The sequence below is a fragment of the Macaca thibetana genome, chromosome 15 (genome assembly GCF_024542745.1).
Source record: "Macaca thibetana thibetana isolate TM-01 chromosome 15, ASM2454274v1, whole genome shotgun sequence".
Classification (NCBI taxonomy): Eukaryota; Metazoa; Chordata; class Mammalia; order Primates; family Cercopithecidae; genus Macaca; species Macaca thibetana.
In genome coordinates this window covers 29,641,135-29,660,214 of record NC_065592.1, presented here as the reverse complement: position 1 = coordinate 29,660,214, position 19,080 = coordinate 29,641,135, and the positions used below count along the sequence as shown (strand labels likewise).

At 42.7% G+C, this 19,080-nt stretch overlaps 1 protein-coding gene across 1 annotated transcript; it reads right to left on the bottom strand.

Annotated features, from left to right (window-relative positions):
- Positions 1-6,109: 6,109 nt before the first annotated feature.
- TXN (thioredoxin) lies at positions 6,110-19,063 on the bottom strand. Its single transcript, XM_050761462.1, has 5 exons — positions 18,827-19,063; positions 13,844-13,948; positions 13,309-13,368; positions 6,940-7,005; positions 6,110-6,313 (listed from the first exon to the last, which is right to left on the bottom strand). Exons 1-5 carry the CDS (start codon positions 18,848-18,850, stop codon positions 6,251-6,253), a joined length of 318 nt encoding a protein of 105 aa, XP_050617419.1. The 5' UTR covers positions 18,851-19,063; the 3' UTR covers positions 6,110-6,250.
- Positions 19,064-19,080: the final 17 nt, after the last annotated feature.

Sequence of the window (19,080 nt, the reverse complement as noted above, 5' to 3'; positions counted from 1 at the left end):
TTATGGTGTAGCTATATAATGGAATACTATGGATCAGGAAAACAAATGAACTACAATTATGCATATTAGTGACACTTACAAGCATAATGTTGAGTGCAAGAAGCAGATCATAGGATGATACCACTTACATAGCATTCAAAACCAGGTGAATTATCTTGTTTAGGATATACAAATATGAAAAAAGCAAGGGTGCCGGGCGCGGTGGCTTACGCCCGTAATCTCAGCACTTTGGGAGGCTGAGGCAGGTGGATCATCTGAAGTCAAGAGTTCGAGACCAGCCTGACCAACATGGTGAAACCCTGTCTCTACTAAAAATACAAAATTAGCTGGGTGTGGTGGCGCATGGCTGTAATCCCAGCTACTCAGGAGGCTGAGGCAGGAGCATTGCTTGAATTCGGGAGGCAGAAGTTGCAGTGAGCCGAGATCGTGCCATTGCACTTCAGCCTGGGCAGCAAGAGTGCAACTTTGTCTCAGCAAAAAAAAAAAAAAAAAAAAAAGAAAGAAAAAAAAGAAAAAAGCAAGGGTATAATTATCACAAGAGCCACATGGGGTTATCCCTGGCGGGTGGAGGAAGAAGGTATGATCAGTATACTACACTGGGGACTTTCAAGACATTGGCAGTGTTCTATTTCATAACCTGGGTGATCACTGCACAGCTAGCCATTTTGCTGATATTTCTGAAATAGTGCATATGTTTTATATATTCTTCTGTATTTCACAATTAAACATTTTTAAAGAAGTTACATTCATGAAAATGAGCTTGAAGTTTCACACTAAAAAATTAGGTAAGATATTTTTGTGGAAGTTTTATACAAATTCAGTAGTTAACAGTCTCTGCAATAGTTTCAATTTGGTTTTTGTGTTAAAATGATTTTAAGTAGAAATGTCATTTTTTCACTAAGCCACATATAGATGTTCCCAAATCCTTTCCACTCCAACCCAGTGGGGGGTTCAAATATTGTTTTCTTCGTATGCCATGACATAAAACACATTGTGATGCAGGGAACTAGAGACCAAATTATTTCCAAGGTGTTCAAGGCTCCAACCTTCCCTTGCAGCTTCATCTGTTGCTCTGCTTCAAATTCTAGCTGTTGGATTCCTTGCCTTCCTCCAAAGTAACTGCCATGCCATTAAGCTCATGCTTCTTCTGGATGACCATGAACAACTCCAGGGTAGTGTGCTATACTATACATTTTGGAGTATTCATGTAACAGAATACTGTATTTGCCTCTCCCCTCCCCTCCCCTCCTCTTCTTTTTGAGATGGAGTCTCACTCTGTCACCTACGCTTAAGTGCAGTGGTGCAATCTCAGCTCACTGCAACCTCCGCCTCCCGGGTCTAAGCAATTCTTTTGCCTCAGTCTCCTGAGTAGCTGGGATTACAGGTGCCCACCACCAAGCCCAGCTAATTTTTATATTTTTAGTGGAGACAGGGTTTCGCCATGTTGGTCAGGCTGGTCTCAAACCCCTGACCTCAGGTGATCTGCCCGCCTTGGCCTTCTAAAATGCTGGGATTACACGTGTGAGCCACCACACCCAGCCAACATTTGCCTTATTTTAATGACTAGTTATTCTATAGTCTATGGAACTATAAATCCTATATTTACCTTCATTACTATATTGACAAGAAGTAAAAATGTGCTCACTAATAATATTTCTAGATTTATTAATATTAGTAATCCATTTTGGGGACAATAGAATTTATGTGACATTGAATTGTGCTGTGCAAATACTGAGATTTTTATGAAGTATGGTCTTTAGTTAACTCTAATATCTTTAATATTTTAAATAGGTGATAATATATTCAAGTTTGAAGCATCTACTCTAAACACTTGTTCCGTAACAAAGCAACCAAGTTTAGCATCTGAATTTTTTGGAGGTTGGCAGTAAAGAGCTATGAAACGATATGAATGAGAAGAAACACTATGATATTTATGTTCATCTCTTAAACTGCTTTTGAATCATGAAATAAAAAGCATCTGTTAACTACCTTCTGCAACAATTAGGATGTTTGCCCATCTCATGCTAAGAGACTATCAATGAATTTCATTGTGTTGACCACAATCACTGTCAGAAATGGGTGATCAACTGGTCACCCATCATCTCCTGGCCATATTGTATATCCCTTAAACTGCTGGTTCTCAACCTTGAATGCACATCAGATCATCAAAAGTGTCCAGGCAACACTCAGACCATTTACAGCAAAATCTCTGGGAGTGGAATCCCAACATCCCTTTTGTCTTTGGAAAGCTCCCTAGTTGATTCTCAGTGCTGCCAAAATTTAGAGCCACGTCCTGAACCTGAACACACCCTCCCTCCCAGTCCCTTTCACAGTACCTGCTGGAATCTTGCTTTGGATCACGAACTGTCTCTGTATCTTTTATGTGTTCTTGGAACATCAACTCCTTCCTTAACAGAAATCTCCTAAGGGCTCCTCCTCCCCAACACTTTACACTCCACATACCCAAGTCAGGTGACTGGATTTTTTGCTTGCCTCCCCACCTAAGGCCCCTTCCAAACCACTTCTTGCAAAATCTCCTACTCCTTTGAAACTCATTCATTAAGTTGTACCCACTTCCTACCTTCCTTATTGCTGCCATCTGCTATCAGCCTCACTCACTAAAGATGGTTCACCTCACAGACTTCTCTTTCCATCCCTATGCCCATTTTCTTTCCCTGAAACCCACGTATGCTCCTGGCCTCAAATCCTTGACCTGCTGAGTTCCAATCTTCCTCTATCCCACTTCACCATCTTCTCATGGTCACCCTAGTCTTTGTCTTCCCTGGAAATTTATTTCTCAAATCTGTTTTTAAATCTTGCTCTGCTCATCACCTCCTATCCTCTTAAAGTTTGCCTACCCAGTCACTCCCACTGCCACCTTTCTTTGACCTTGTCAAGACCTCTAATCCTCACCCCTTTCTCTCTGGCTTACCAGCCTTTTCCTCTCTACTTCTCCAGCCTTGATTCTATACTGCATCAGTATAATCAATCCCTCAAAAGTACTGTCAGCTTCTCTGCATCCCTACTCGCTACTGGACTCAACTACCAAGACCCAATCCTGCTCCAGCTTCAACTCTCCACCTTTGGTTGCCTGCACACACAGCAGGTCTCAGGTCCTAACAAACCTCATGTGGGCACTCAACTATGCCCAGAAACCATGCTCTGCTTTGCCACTGTGAAGATAACAATTTCATACCTTCTCCTCAAAACTGCCTGCTTGGAAAACACAAACTGTCAGATGGAAACACCATCTTCCCATCCCCAAATCGACAAGTTCTCTTCAACCTTGCGCTCACTTTCATCTCACTGGTTATGGTGGAGGAAAGACATAACCAACACCAATCTCTCCCATTGTGCTCTGAATCCATTCTTTTTCTTTTTTTTTAATTACCAGCTTTATTGAGGTATAATTGACAATTGCTTATATTTAAGGTGTACAATGTAATTATTTGATATATGAATGCACTGAGTAGTAATCACATTAATTAACATATCACCAGTTACCATTTGTGTCTGTGTGTGGGGGTGGGGTGGGGTGAACATACTTAAGACCTACTCTTAGCAAATTTCAAGTAAACAATACAGTATTACTAACTATAGTAACTATGCTGCACAGTAGCTTCCCAGAACTTATTCATTTTATAACTACAAATTTGGGCCAGGTACAGTGGTTCATGCCTGAAATCCCAGCACTTTGGGAGGCCGAGGTGGCCGGATTGTTTGACAGATATGAGAAATGTGATTTCTGTTCCCACCAAACTGGCTTCCTTCCCCATCCCTCCATAGGAATTTTGTGTTGCAATCACCAACTTCCATTTTGTTTTCTCAATCTTACCTTTCTTAGCCCCAAGGGAATTTGATAAATGACATTCCTTCCTTTTTGAAATGCTCTCCTCTGTTCTTCCAGGATGAAACCCTCTTCTGGTATTTCTCTTTCCCCTCTGGCCATCCTTCAGTCTCCTTTGTTGGTTCCTATTCTACTTGACCTCCAAATATTGAGTCCTTCAGTCTAACTTGAGCCCTCTTCACTCTGGACTCCTCCTGGGTGATGTCATGTTTGTTTATAAGTGCCATTCTACATGACAATGTCTTTCAAATTTCTATCCCAGTCCAGACCTGTCCTTGGAGCTCTCAACTAGGTGCCCAACAGACTGCACAGCACCTTCAGTGGGATGTGCACCACAGAAGCACCCAACTCAGAAGGGCCAGAGACTGACTCCCTCACCACCACCCCTTTCTCCCTCCCATCCTCACCTCACTCATGACATCACATCATACCCCAACCACCCAGGGCTTCCACCAGAAACCTGAGATTCACTCCTGGGTCCTCCTCTCACAAGCCCTTAAGACTGTTCCATCTCTATCACCTCCCCACTGTCCTCCTAGTCACAGCCATCATTATCTCTGATCTAGATAATTGCAAAAGCCTAACTAGGGCTGGGCACGGTGGCTCATGCCTGTAATCTCAGCACTTTGGGAGGATGAGGTGGGTAGATCACCTGAGGTCAGGAGTTCGAGACCAGCTTGGTCAACATGGTGAAACCTCATCTCTACTAAAAATACAAAAATTAACTGGGCATGGTGGTGGGTGCCTGTAATCCTAGCTACTCGGGAGGCTGAGGCAGGAGAATGGCTTGACCCTGGGAGGCGGAGGTTGCAGTGAGCTGAGATTGCGCCATTGCATTCCAACCTGGGTGACAAGAGCGAAACTCCATCTCAAAAAACAACCTAAAAGCCTAACTGGTTTTCCAGTTTTTAGTTTCCATTTTCTATACAGGTGCCAAAATAACTCCTGTTATCAAAGCTTGTTACCCTGACTTACCCTACAATGGTTTCTCATCCCTTCTAGAACAAATAACACCTGGGCTGACCTGGCCCTGCCACTCTATCGAGCTTTATTTCATGCTCCTCTGATTATTCTACAAGGTACCAAGCTCTTTCTTGACTGTCCTTGACTCCTTTGTGTCTGTCATTCTCTCTGCTGGAAAGCTGATTCCCTGGCTCTCAGCAGGTTGAAGTCCTTTTCATCCATCAGCTCTCAGCTTACAGTCACCTCACAGAACCCAGGTCCAACCACCTGATGCAAAACAGGTTCTCCTATTATTCTCAATTACTGCACCCAGTTTTTGGTTTTGCCTTGTAGAATATACCAGTCTATTATTCACTAGTTTGTCTCAGCTTCTAGAATGTTCGCTGTATGAGGACGAGGGTGTCTTAGTCACATCTTTATTCCAAGCCTAGCATGATGCCTGGCACGTAATAGGCATTCCATTCATATTTTGAGAGATCATCTGAGTTTGGCATCCTAATTTCACATGAGGAAAGAAACTCAACTAAGGGCCCATCATTTTCCTACTTATTCAGATTGTTGCACTGCAGGCAATGTAGTAGTTAAAAGCACATATTCTGGTACCAGACTTCTTTGGTTCAAATCCCAACTCCTCCACTGACTAGTTGTGATGCAGGGGAAATTACCACTCTGTTTCCTCACTGGTAAACGGGGATTACAGTATCTATATCTAATAGGATTGTTGCAAAGATTACATGAATTAATAGAAAGATGATGCCTGACTTATGATAATTCTGCTCTTCATTATTACGTAAATTCAAAAATAGTTTCTTCAACCCCCCAACCCCTTACTGTGCTTAGAACACAAGAAACAATGTTCTTTGAATGATATAACTAATAATTTCCCACAACTTTTACTACTCAGGACAGAACCTATGTCTGGTCTATACAACTAGACTTTCTCAGATACTTCGAGGAGAATCAAGATCCTTGTGACAAAACAAACAAACAAAACAATTGCTTCATGGGTGGACATCTATTTTGGTCATGCTGATCTTTTGACGAGCGTAGAGGATTTACCTGCTAGAACAGAGAACGCTATTTTCTCTGTCAAAAGTTAACAAATAACAACATACTACTTTATTACCTGCATTACCCCTAACAAGAGATTTTTGTAGCAATACATTAAGGTAGCAATAATAGTTTTTTAAATCTTAAAATAATCAGTGGCCTACAAGGTTACTAAGAAGTGATTGAGAATATAGGAAAATACATTAAATGATCATTTCGCATTTATTTTGAAAGCTATTCAGACACCAGTTTTAAAAAGTGTTAGAATTAATGTTTTATTGTCACGCAGATGGCAACTGGGTTTATGTCTTCATATTTTATATTTTTGTAAATTAAAAAAATTACAAGTTTTAAATAGCCAATGGCTGGTTATGTTTTCAGAAAACATGATTAGACTAATTCATTAATGGTGGCTTCAAGCTTTTCCTTATTGGCTCCAGAAAATTCACCCACCTGTTAAAAGAATATTGAACTGATATTAGATGTAGTATTGTAGCACTGTTTTATACATAAAATATCAGCATAGAATGAAGGAAGAATAGGGGTGGAGGGAAGAAGAGGTATAATCTTATTTAAAATAAACTTCCTTGAATAACATACAGTTCATTTAAGTTATAAACAAAGAAAAAATATCAAAGAAAAGTCAAAAGGCTTAAGTACAAATTTTCTTTTACACAATACCTAACAACAACAAATGAACTGCCCAAGTCTAAGAAATGTGCTTTAAGATATAAATAGGAAACACCAATTAGAGGGATTTAGTGACTAGTTCTAGGAAAGATCAATTTTCAATTAGATGTCACATTATGTACTTAAGCCAATGAAGAATGACACATTTAAAAATTCTTGTGCAGCACACCAACATGGCACAAGTATACATATGTAACAAACCTGCACGTTATGCACATGTACCCTAGAACTTAAAGTATAATAATAATAAAATAAATAAATAAAAATTCTTAAAAGCAGAACTTGGCGATATGCCTCAATCTTTGAAGGGAACATCACTCCAGTGGTTTATTCACTTATACTGGGTTTCCTATTGCCCAGTTAGAGTTTTAACGGTCAGATATACGTACCTTTTGTCCCTTCTTAAAAAACTGGAATGTTGGCATGCATTTGACTTCACACTCTGAAGCAACATCCTGGTAGGGAAAAGTAGCAGGGGAGAGGATTAAATACAAGACACTCAGTACTGAGCTTTGACAGAAGTAATCCAAAACCAGAATCTTTTCCCTGTCATGTACCCCACATTTCAGCATGAGGACATTTTTCAGCATATGAAAATTAATATAATGAATATAATTGCAGTACAAAAGCCAAACCGGTTATATTCTCGATGAAAAAGTTTTATTAATATTTACTTCCTTTGATGGGCACATCAACAGGCAGAAGAATGTTCAGAAGGTTACTAGCCTCAGATACTCCAGCAATCCAATATGTTGTTTAATCCAATCAAATTCTCAACTATTTTCAGTATCATACAAAGAAGCAACAAAAAATTCTGCTACAATTGGACTCAGTATTATAATCTTAACTATTCCTTAGAACTAGTACCTCTTGTTTCTTGCTCATAATTTTTCCAGTTTTATTATGAAGGCCGAGTACACAGAATGATTATATAAGGTCTAAAGTCTAAAAAAATGAAAAGCAATTGTTCAAGAACAAAATCATAGTAACCTCAAGGAAAACCCCACACTGGGTTTACTGATTATTATTATTTTTGAGACAGGGTCTGGCTCTGTCACCCAGGCTGGATGGAATGCAGGCGCACAATCTCAACTCACTGCAACCTTCACTTCCCAGACTCAAGCCATCCTCCCTCCTCAGCTTCCCCAGTAGTCGGGACTACAGGCACATGCCACCAACCTGGTTAATCTGTGTGTGTGTGTGTGTGTGTGTGTGTGTGTGTGTGTGTATATATATTTTTTTTTTTTTGTAGAGACAAGGTCTCTCCATGTTGCCCAGGCTGGTCTCAAACTCATGAACTCAAGTGATCTGCCTTCCTCAGGCTCCCAAAGTGCTGGGATTACAGGTGTGAGCCACCACACCCAGCCTCCTGCCTATTTTCAATTAAAAATTGATATGTGAGGCCAAGGCCAGTGGACTACCTGAGGTCAGGAGTTCGAGACTAGCCTGGCTAACATGGAGAAACCCCATCTCTACTAAAAATACAAAAATTAGCCAAGCGTGGTGGTGCACGTCTGTCATCCCAGCTACTTAGGAGGCTGAGACAGGACAACTGCTTGAACCTGGGAGGTGGAGGTTGCAGTGAGCTGAGATCACGCCACTGTACTCCAGCCTGGGCGAAAGAACGAGACTCTATCTCGGGAGGAAAAATAAAAAGACTTTGTGGATTCTCAAACCTTGCTGCAGTATCAGAATCACCTTAGGGGTACTACAAGTTTCCCCATCAACCTCCATCTTAAACCATTACAGTTAAGATTGAGCTTCAGGTGACTCTGACACTCTAACCTTTGAAAGCCATCTTACTTAGAAAATCCACAAATTCCTAACATTGCAAATTGGGCTAGTTGATTCATATTTTCTCCTCTCCTAGAAGTGGCTCTTGCTACAGCTAAAGATTTTTCTGCAGCTCAAAGGTAACTGAAGTAACAGACATTCCTCAACTATGGAATGCTAAATGAGAATTCTTGTAATACCCCACGCTCAACACATTGTTCATGCTGTAAGAGGGCAAGGTTTGGAGGACAATACCATGAAACTGGTTTGGTTTGGAACCCAATGGGGATTGAAAATGTCAGCCAGACACTTAAAAGAGGACTGGGAAAGAAATACAGAACTACTCAGCAACTAAGCAGCAAAAGCTATACAGGACAGCAAGCGAGCAGGCAGGACTGTTGAGAACCAAATCATGGAAACCAACAGAGAACTCTCAAGGGGAAGAAAGGCCAGCTACAAACACTATGACGACCTCTAGGATGGTGGTTGGCACTACTGTTAAGGAGTTCTTTCTAGGTAATCTTTACTTTTTCTTTTAACCCTGGACACCTGCTGAGAATGAAAGTACAGGTTCCAGTAAGAGGCACAAGGACAGTAAAGGCTGGAATAAAAATGGCGAGTGTTTATTGAATGCATACTATTGAAAACTCACTCAAAGTAAGGGTCAGAGGGAGGTCACCATTTATAAAATAAGTATCACAACCCTGTTGGCTGTCAGAGAAATAAGGTTGGTCTCTCATTTTCAAAAGGGCTACTGCTGATACTTTTCTGAGTCTATGGAGGCAAAGTTAAAGTTCCCCAGTTTGTCAGAGGGTCACTTCAAGGTTTTAAAAGACACTTTCAGGCCAGGCACGGTGGCTCATGCCTGTAATCCCAGCTCTTTGGGAGGCCAAAATGGGTGGATCACTTGAGGTAAGGAGTTCGAGAACAGCCTGGCCAGCAAAGTGAAACCCCGTCTCTACTAAAAACATGAAATTTAGCCCGGTGTGGTGGCAGACGCCTGTAGTCCCAGCTACTCGGGAGGCTGAGGCAGGAGAATTGCTTGAACCTGGGAGGTGGAGGTTGCAGTGAGCAGAGATGGCACCACTGCACTCCAGCCTGGGCGACAGAGTGAGACTCTGTCTCAAAAAAGAAAAAAGATACTTTCAGGGTGATGAGAGTGCCCCAAGCAGACATGAAGGAGGAGCTGTGTCATACGGAAGTCCTTGAGAGCTTTGCACACCTATAGTAATGCACCATTTAACATTTGGTCAATGACCAAATGTAATGTACCAATTAACATTAGGTTGATGACAGACTGCATATATGTGGTGGTCCCATGAGATTATAATTAAGTTGAAAAATTCCTCTCACCTAGTGATGGGTTAATGTCATAGCCCATCGCATTAGCTGGTGCAAGCAAATCTGTGCTGCAATTACATAAAAAGTATACCACTACAGACTGCTTTATCTATGGAGGAGACATTCTTTTGTTCCTTTACTTTCTTTTTTTTTTTTCTTTTTTGAGATGGAGTTTCGCTCTTGTTGCCCAGGCTGGAGTGCAATGGCGTGATCTCGGCTCTCCACAACCTCCGTCCCCTGGGTTCAAGTGATTCTCCTGCCTCAGCCACTCAAGTAGCTGGGATTACAGTCATGCACCACCACGCCCGGCTAATTTTGTATTTTTTTTTAGTAGAGACAGGGTTCCTCCAATGTCTGTCAGGCTAGTCCGGAACTCCCGACCTCAGGTGATCCGCCCACCTCGGCCTCCCAAAGTGCTAGGATTACAGGCGTGAGCCACCGCGCCTGGCCATTGTTCCTTTACTTTCTTAACAACCTTGCCTTCACTTAAAAAAGCATATCACTACAATTATGTACAGTATATACTACTTGATACTAAACAGCTAGGTTACTGGTTTTTGTATTTACTATACTTTCATCATTAATTTAGAGTGTATTCCTACTTATTTTTTTAAGAAGAAAGTTACTATGAAACAGCCTCAGCCAAGTCCTTCAGGAAGCATTCCAGGAGAAGGCACTGTTATAGGAGATGAAAGGTCCATGCATATTACTGTCCCTGAAGACCTTTCCGTGAGACAAGCTGTGGGGATGGGAGACAGTGATACTGATGATCCTGACCGTGTCGGTCTAGGCTAATGTATGTGTTTGAATCTTAGTTTTTAACAAAAAGTTTAAAGTCTTTTTTTAAAAAGCTTATAGACTAAGGATATAAAGAAAATATTTTTGTAGAGCTGTACAATGCATTCGTGTTTTAAGCTAAGTGTTACTAGAAGAGTTAGAGTTAAAAAATAAAAAACTTATAAAGTAAAAAAGTTATAATAAATGTACTGCTGCAAAAAGAAATTTTAAAAATAAAATCTGTAAGCATACAGTGTTTATAATGTCTACGGGTTCTAGGCCTTCACATTCACTCACCACCCACTCACTGACTCACCCAGAGCACCTCTCAGTCCTGCAAGTCCCGTTTATGGCAAGTACCTTATACAGGCATACCATTTTTTAATGTTCTATATATTTTCACCATATCTTTTCTAGGTTTAGATACACAAATACTTACTGTTGTGTTATAACTGCCTACAGTATTCAGTACAGTAACATGCCTTACATGTTTGTGGCCTAGGAGCAACAGGCTTTACCACATAGCCTAGGTGTACAGGAGGCTATGCCACCTAGGTTGTGTAAGTACACTCTATGTGTGCACAACCAAATTGCCTAACATTTCTCAGAAGGTATCCTCATCATCAAGTGACGCATGACTGTACTTCCCAAAGGCAGTAAGAACACCTGTCCTCAGTACAGTATGGTGCATTGCTCTGCCTCAAGAGGCTGACTTCACCTTCTGTGCTGCAGTCCCATTACCTGTTCAATGAGGGTGCTAATAAAAAATATTCTTATAGTTATTGTGAGGATTAAATGACATAGTGCATGCAAAGGGCTTATCATGGCATCTAGCACCTATTTACTTTCACATAAAAATCAAGGCTGGGCGTGGTGGCTCATGCCTGTAATCCCAGAACTTTGGGAGGCCAAGGTGGGTGGATCACCTGAAGTCAGGAGTTTGAGACCAGCCTGACCAACATGGTGAAACCGTCTCTACTAAAAATACAAAATTAGCCAGGCATGGTGGTGCATGCCTGTAATCCCAGCTACCCAGGAGGCTGAGGCAGAGAATTGCTTGGACCCGAGAGGCGGAAGTTGCAGTGAGCCGAGATCACGCCACTGCACTCCAGTCCAGGTGACAGAGCGAGAGTTATTATAACTGTTATTCTCAAATGTTAGTCTCAAAAAAAAAAAAAAAAGAAAGTCAAGTTGTTATCTGATAGGATCAGTGGCAGTTAGAATTTCTCTACTCCAGGTGCAATTTTCCCCTAGCTAAATTGACCTTAATAGAAGAAATAAGACTAAGTTTGATTAAAACAAGGAACAAGGATTTTTTTTTTCCCCCCACAAAAGTGCAATTACGCTCTTTAAAAAAAAAAAAAAAAAACTCTGGGACACATCTAGAACAGTAACTTAACAACCATACCACATTCATCATTCATTCTACACCTATACTAAATGCAAGGCAGGTGTGCTAGGTGAAGGGGAAACCAAGGTGAATTAAGACAGGGTCCCACCCTGATCCTAGGAATCTACTGATACTAATGGTAAAGGACAGACATAAAGATCATTATAATAATTGCCAAGATTCACTGAGTACTTAGGGCACACAAGGGGTAAGTGGAGAAGGGGTGAAGCTCATGACAAGTAGTTAGTCAGGTAGGAAAGAAAAGGACAGACCAGAGGGAGGAGACAGCACAAGCCAAGGCAGGGGTTGCCCAAGGCACAGAGTCAAAATTTGGCTGAGAATATGCAATCTGGGGTTGCTGCGCCCTCCCATGTTTAGAGAGCACTGCCATATGCCTGTTTTAAGTGACCCTTCAGCCTTTATTGGACATTCCATGTTTGCTCAATGAATAAGCAACCTTGGGTGATTGATGTGACAGGTCTTAAGGCTCAAGGAAGAGGAGTGACTGGCCTAAAAGCAGAAGCCAGTGAGCCAGGACTGGAAGTCAGGTCCAGCGCCTCTGTTGCCACACTGCACCCCTCCCCCATCGCCTTTCCTTCTCCACTGGGGCTAAGTGAAAATGCTCACTTATCTGCAAAGGGCCCCGAAGTGATACCTCTTCAACAGGCTCTCCTAGGTCAGTGGTCATGTGCTAAGCACCGGATCTATACCCACCATAAGACAGAGCATCCTCTAATGGGTAGTGCTTAAGGTCAAGAGCTGAGAAGCCAGACCACTTCATTTTAAATCCTAGCTCAGCCACATACTCACTGAAACTTCATGAACAACCTGTGTTTCAGTTTTCTCATCTATAAAATGGGGATGATAACAGCACTCAGGATTAAATGAACTGATACTTAAAAACTACCCAGAATAGTGCCTGGCATATACCTAGCGCAAAACAAGTATTCATTAAATAAAACCAAACCTGGAATTTCTTCCAAATTATTCTCTCAGGTACCTTGGTGTTTATCTGTTAAAACATTTGTGGTTTCTAATTGACTAAAATCAACCAAGACTAGAATAGGCTTGCAAATGCAGGGTCTCACGCTACTGCAAGTTCACGAAGAGCCCTACAAGCGGTCTCATAATTTGGTGACTCCATCAAGCCTATGGATGTAATGATCATAGCTAAATTCAATCTCTATTTATTGAGCATCTCAGAGTGTAAAGTAGAACGTAGGGTTTTAGAAAGGTGGGTGGCCGATAAGATTCAGAAGTCTCACTGATTTATTTTTGTTTACTTTAGGATGTGATATACAGCTCCTGATAGCTAGGATTAAGCTCCTAACTTACCTGCTCTTCTGAGATAGAACTTTTTAGATAGGATTACAGTTCTAGAATTATTTGACATATTTATGGAAAAAAGCACTGTGCAATTCAGAGGAAAAGGCCAACGTGAAAAGCTCAGTAGTATCTCGTATTTCCAGCTACGTACCTGACAGTCATCCACATCTACTTCAAGGAATACCACGTTGGAATACTTTTCAGAGAGGGACTGGAAAATTTTAAATGAAAAATCCAAAAAGATTTAGAACTAGGTAATGGCAATCAATGTACTCAAGCTTCTTAAATGGAAACTTAATAAAAGTAGAGACTAATTAAAGATCCAAATATTTAGATCTTTGGAGACATAGATCTAAGAGACATAAATTTTCTCTAAATCAAATTTTTCCTAGTATAAAACAGTTTGTCATATCAAACTCTGAGGCTGGGATTTCAAATAAGGCCCATGTTTCAATGTGGGAAAAAAAGAACTATTTAAGACAAAATTAACTTCTAAAATTTATTTTCAATGGGCTACATGTATCAAACCTAAATTATTTGTTATACTACTGCTTCTAGACCAATGATCCAGCCAAAGAAACCCCCCACCAAAACCAAAATCCTTTAACTGTCTTTCTTTTCTACCTTTGTGACCACCAACCCATAAACACAAATCTCTTACAAAGTAGACATTGTTTAATACTCACATGAAAGAAAGGCTTGATCATTTTGCAAGGCCCACACCACGTGGCTGAGAAGTCAACTACTACAAGTTTATCACCTGCGGTGTTCAAGGCTTCCTGAAAAGCAGCCTAACAGCAAAAAAAGCTTATATTAAATAAATAAATATTAAACCTTCAAAAGAAAGACTCGACACAATCACACAAAGTACATTTTGGAGGACCTCCTTTCAGGACCTACTTTTTAGCCAAAAAAAAAAAAAAAAAACCCAAACAAGCCAAATAAAACTCCATTTGAAGAAATTCTATATATTGTTGATAGTGTTACTTGATAAGATGAAACAAGATATAATGTGTAGAGCATACTGATATTCATGTCTTCATGACTATTTTATAAAATATTGTGAACTGGCTAATTTCTCTTTCCACCAAACAAAAGGAAAATAAAAATAGATATTTGTACTAAAAATGTTTCCATGTCAAGGCTAGGTATACGGTAGACATTCACTAAACACTTATGGATTATGAAGGGGTCACCTGAAGTCACAAAGACATAGGATTTTGCAATTGAAACATCACAAGTTACTTAAAAAAAAAAGTTGGCTGGGCATGGTGGCTTATGCCTGTAATCTTAGCACTTTGGGAAGCTGAGGTGGGCGGATCACTAGGTCAGAAGTTCGAGACCAGCCTGGCCAATATGGTGAAACCCTGTCTCTACTAAAAATACAAAAAAAACTAGCTGGGTGTGGTGGCTCATGCCTGTAGTCCCAGCCACTCAGGAGGCTGAGGCAGGAGAATAGCTTGAACCCAGAAGGTGGAGGTTGCAGTGAGTCAAGATTGTGCCACTGCACTCCATCCTGGGCAATAGAGGGAGACTCCATCTCAAAAAAAAAAAAAAGCTATGACTTTTGATTAAACTCATTTGTCTATGGTAGACCATACGAAAATCTAAAATTTTTTGAAAAGTCAAGGAAACTAACCTTCCCCAAACCTCAACACTCAGACATCACTGTTGACATAAGCATAATGGGGTTTCCAGAGTTGAGATCACACGTTTACCAACTTTTGATTTTTGCCCTTTATTTTAAAACTACACCCTCATCATTCATTAAATGAAAATTTTAGTTCCTTATGAAGGAAATTTTTCTTAGATATTGTTTTTCATAAGGAATGCTTGTTAAATAAAATTCTTAGTAGAAATGATGAAGAAATCTCTTACCAGTAACTTCCCTGAATTAGTTACTATCTAGATACTGTAACCCTGGGAACCGAATATTCTAGTTACCAAGGACTCATTTTTGTTTTGTTTTGTTTTTGAGACAGAATTTCACTTGTTGCCCAGGCTAGAGTGCAAAGGCCTGATCTCAGCTCACTGCAACCTCTGCCCCGGGGGTTCAAGTGATTTTCGTGCCTCAGCCTCCCGAGTAGCTGGGATTACAAGCCTTTGCCACCAGGCCCAGCTTATTTTTGTATTTTTAGTAGAGATGGGGTTTTGCCATGTTGACCAGGCTGGTCTTGATCCTGACCTGAAGTGATCCACCCGCCTTGGCCTCCCCAAAACAAAGGACTCATTTTAACCACAATTAGTCTGTTAGTGCTGACCAAACCCGAAAACCAAACCAGAGCAATTAAGATAAATCAAAACATAAACATCTATTATCTGAAGTCTAGGTTTTCTTCAAGGAAACAACACTGGTCAAATAGGTTTAATAAAAAATGAACATTTCCCGCCTCTCGCCACCACAAGAGGTCCTGTAAAGAAAGAAATCAAATAAAACACCATAAGATAAAAAACCAAATAAACAAGAAAACACTAATGTGACCTCAGGTAGTAATAGTTACTTCTCTAGATTTCTAATTTCTACCTCATGTTTTTGGGAAATTCACAACTGGTGTTCCTGAGAAAGGTAGGACAACACTTCCATAAATTTTTCAGTTATGCAAATCCCTCACCCCCACCCCTAGAGATGGAGACATGGGGAGGGCTGCAGCAGGGTACATTAGAAGTGTAGCAATTGTTTTTCCAAATCATCACTGATTGTTCCAGATCAATTTCATTCAAAGCCTTCCCTAATGTGATTTTCAAGAAAGTTAAACCAAGCATCCTTTACTGCAAGATCCAGGTGAGATAGGAAAAAAGGTCAAGAAATGCCAACGTCTGGAATAGACATTTTTGTTTTTTTAACATGATTGACCCTCATTGAAAACTTCAGATTACTTTCAAGAGGGAAGGTATTTCAAACATACTCAAGGCTTTTCCAAAACAGTTCTGAATCAAATTTAAACACAAGTACCTAAAATTCTGAAAAGAGGCATGCAACAATAACTTTTAGCCTAAATGAACATGAGTTACACCCCAGGTATGTGCAGGCTTCACGTACAAGCTCTCTTCTGATACTTCCAAACGGGTATCAGCTTGAAAATTATTCAAGAGTATATTACTAAGAAGAAATCACAGAAACTAACAGTTTCTAGCTCACAGAAACTAACAGTTACTATTAATAAATGTCTCCATCACTGACACCAATAATCTGGGGGAAGCAAAACAATGTAGTTGGGGTAAATAGGAGCAGAGTCTAAGATCTCTTTGCTTAAACATACCTACTCTGAAGGTAGTAAGTGTGAGTGGTTTCTGAAGTATTTAGCCAAGTGCCTTGTGGATGGGAGTTGAATAAATGGTAGGTGTCATTCTTCTTCTTTTTTTTTTTTAAGTTTATTTCTTCCTCATCACATTTACAATCAATTATTCCATTCCTCTCTGAAATAGATCCCAGTCGGCCCTAACGTACTAACAGACTACCTCAGAAACAGAATTGTTCTCAATGACCAATGATGCCAATTTAGCCCATTAGGATGAAAACGTAAGATATATTCAACATTTACAAATAACAGGCTGGGCGCGGTGGCTAACACCTGTAATCCTAGCACTTCGGGAAGCCGAGGTTGGTGGATCACCTTAAGTCAGGAGTTCGAGACAAACCTGACCAATATCGTGAAACCCCGTCTCTCCTAAAAATACAAAATTACCGGGCGTGGCGGCGCATGCCTGTAATCCCAGCTACTCAAGAGGCTGAGGCAAGAGAATCGCTTGAACTCGGGAGGTGGAGGTTGCAGTGGGCCAAGATCAAGCCACTGCACTCCAGCCAGGGCAACAAAAGCAAAACTCCGTCTCAAAAAACAAACTAACAAATAACAATCAAATTAGTGAAACTTTCGATCAATGACTTTGGATTGTTACTTTGAGGATTGATTATCAGGGCCTGTGGGCCCCAGGCTGTAGTGCTTTTTTTAAAGTTCCTGTCACCCTTGTACACTGGTAGAAGAGGAAGGTGCCACCATGCTCTGACAACTGGGAGGACTAAACTGTGCTCCAGAAATCCTAATCAACTTTCTGTTTGTAGTAGCTGGATACTGTGACAACTAACATAGACCACTCAAAGGTCTTCTGGCTCCGTTGGGGGGGTTCTCAGCAGTTCGGTTATACTGAGGTTGCCAGACCCTGGAGAACAGAATCCCAGCCCCACTCCCTTCCCCAGGAATGGACTAAAATTTGTCACACAATAGGCGCTTGGAAAAAAGTATATGAAAGACAATTCACTACTAAGGATCTTTTCAACACATGAGGGCTGCTAAAATGAGAATCCCACTAAGAAAATACTGATTAAGAGGAAGATAAAAGACTACAGTGGCAATCAACATACGAGGAAAAAAATACTGAGTCAATAACAATCAAAGGCACAAAAGGATCGGGGACACATTGCAGACACACTTCTGTTTCCGAAGCCCGCCCGGCACCAAACAGGTCAGGGCACTCAAGGCGGGCGAGGATCCGCCCTCCCCTGCTTCCCGCGGGTGGGGAGGGGTAATCGCAGGGTAGGCGCTGGCGAGGGGTCTTCTACCGTTCGGGCAGTATCAATTTCCTCCACTCACTTTTCTGACGCTGCATTTAACAAATATTTCTGGAATGGCTACATTAGACACTGCGTGTTAGGCTCTGGGTTTCCCAGTCTAGAAGGTTTTAGGCTTGCAATAACTTTCAAACATGGGAAGTCTGTTTTGCCTTGGGCATTTTTAAAAGGACAAACATCGATCGGGATACCGATAGGTCGGCGAGCAGGCAGCAGGGCGCGGCTGCACCCAGGAGGAACCCTGGCTCCAGCAAAACCCACCGACTGAGGGTGAATCACGGACGGGCAGGGCAGCCGGGGCCCCCGGGCCCAACCTTGGGGACTGAGTCATTCCAAAGCCACTGCTGCCGGAAACACGCCCTGAGCCACAGGAGTCCCGTGGGCGCGGCCCGGACCTCACTTCCTCGCGGTCACCTGGGGCCCTCTGGCCTCCTGGCCAGACCTGCACGTGCCAAGGGGTCTCCAGCCGCAATCCGCCTCCTTAGTGCGGATACAGCACGCGTCACCTTTGGGGCCGGGAATGGGTGGAAGCAGCTGGGGGTCTCCGGCCTAGACCAGCTCCCAAGGGAGATCACTACCCCCGCTGCGGGTGGATCACTTCGCATACGGAAAGGCAGCGGCGGCCAGCGACCCGTGCCTTCTGCAAGGGGCCCTCTCTATCCTTGCCTAGGGCCTGAATCTGGATACAGAAGGGGGCCAAGGGCGGACCCCTTCTATTCCCTCGCCTTCCTCCAGTCGGGGCTGCCCGGACGGGATGGTGCAGGAAGGGCAGCGTGGGGGCTCCTCACGCTGCCCGCGCTCTCACATCTCCCGGGCGCTCCCCGCGTGCGTGCAACCCCCCGGGGCACAGGGTGCGGGCAACGCTGGATACCGCCACTCCGCCCTCCAGGGGACCCTCGTCCCTCTCTTCCCTTCCACCAGGGCAGGCTCCACCGCCTTGGGCGCGCCCAGGCCGCCGCTTCCCTCAGTCCCAGGCCGAGACGCCGCGTCCCTTTCCCCCGGCGATGCAGAGGGGCGGCCTCCGCAGCTCCCGCCACCGCCTTCCCCAGCTACAGAGGCCGCCCGCGGCGCCGGCGCCCCGGCCTTCCCCGGGAGCGCGTACCTTGCTCTCGATCTGCTTCACCATCTTTGCTGCTGGGGTCTGAGGAGCGGCTGTAAGGACCGATGGAAACGGATCCAAAGCACCAAACCGAGCTTGAGTCGCCGCTTGCTCTCCTTTTATAAACGGGCACGCCCGGCGTGCGTGTGGCGGGGGCGCGCGCGCCCGCCCGGACCTCCGCGCCCGCCGCTGCGCCCCGGCCACGCCCCGCCCCTGGAGCCTGCGAGCCGGGATCGGGGCGGGGCTGGCGCAAGCGT

Excerpts from the sequence above, each read along its gene's own strand:
- TXN (XM_050761462.1), bottom strand. The coding sequence starts at position 18,850 with ATGGTGAAGCAGATCGAGAGCAAG. Across the intron at positions 13,949-18,826 it reads TGAAGCAGATCGAGAGCAAG|GCTGCTTTTCAGGAAGCCTT; the intron begins GTACGCGCTCCC and ends TTTTGCTGTTAG. Across the intron at positions 7,006-13,308 it reads TAGATGTGGATGACTGTCAG|GATGTTGCTTCAGAGTGTGA; the intron begins GTACGTAGCTGG and ends TTTCCCTACCAG.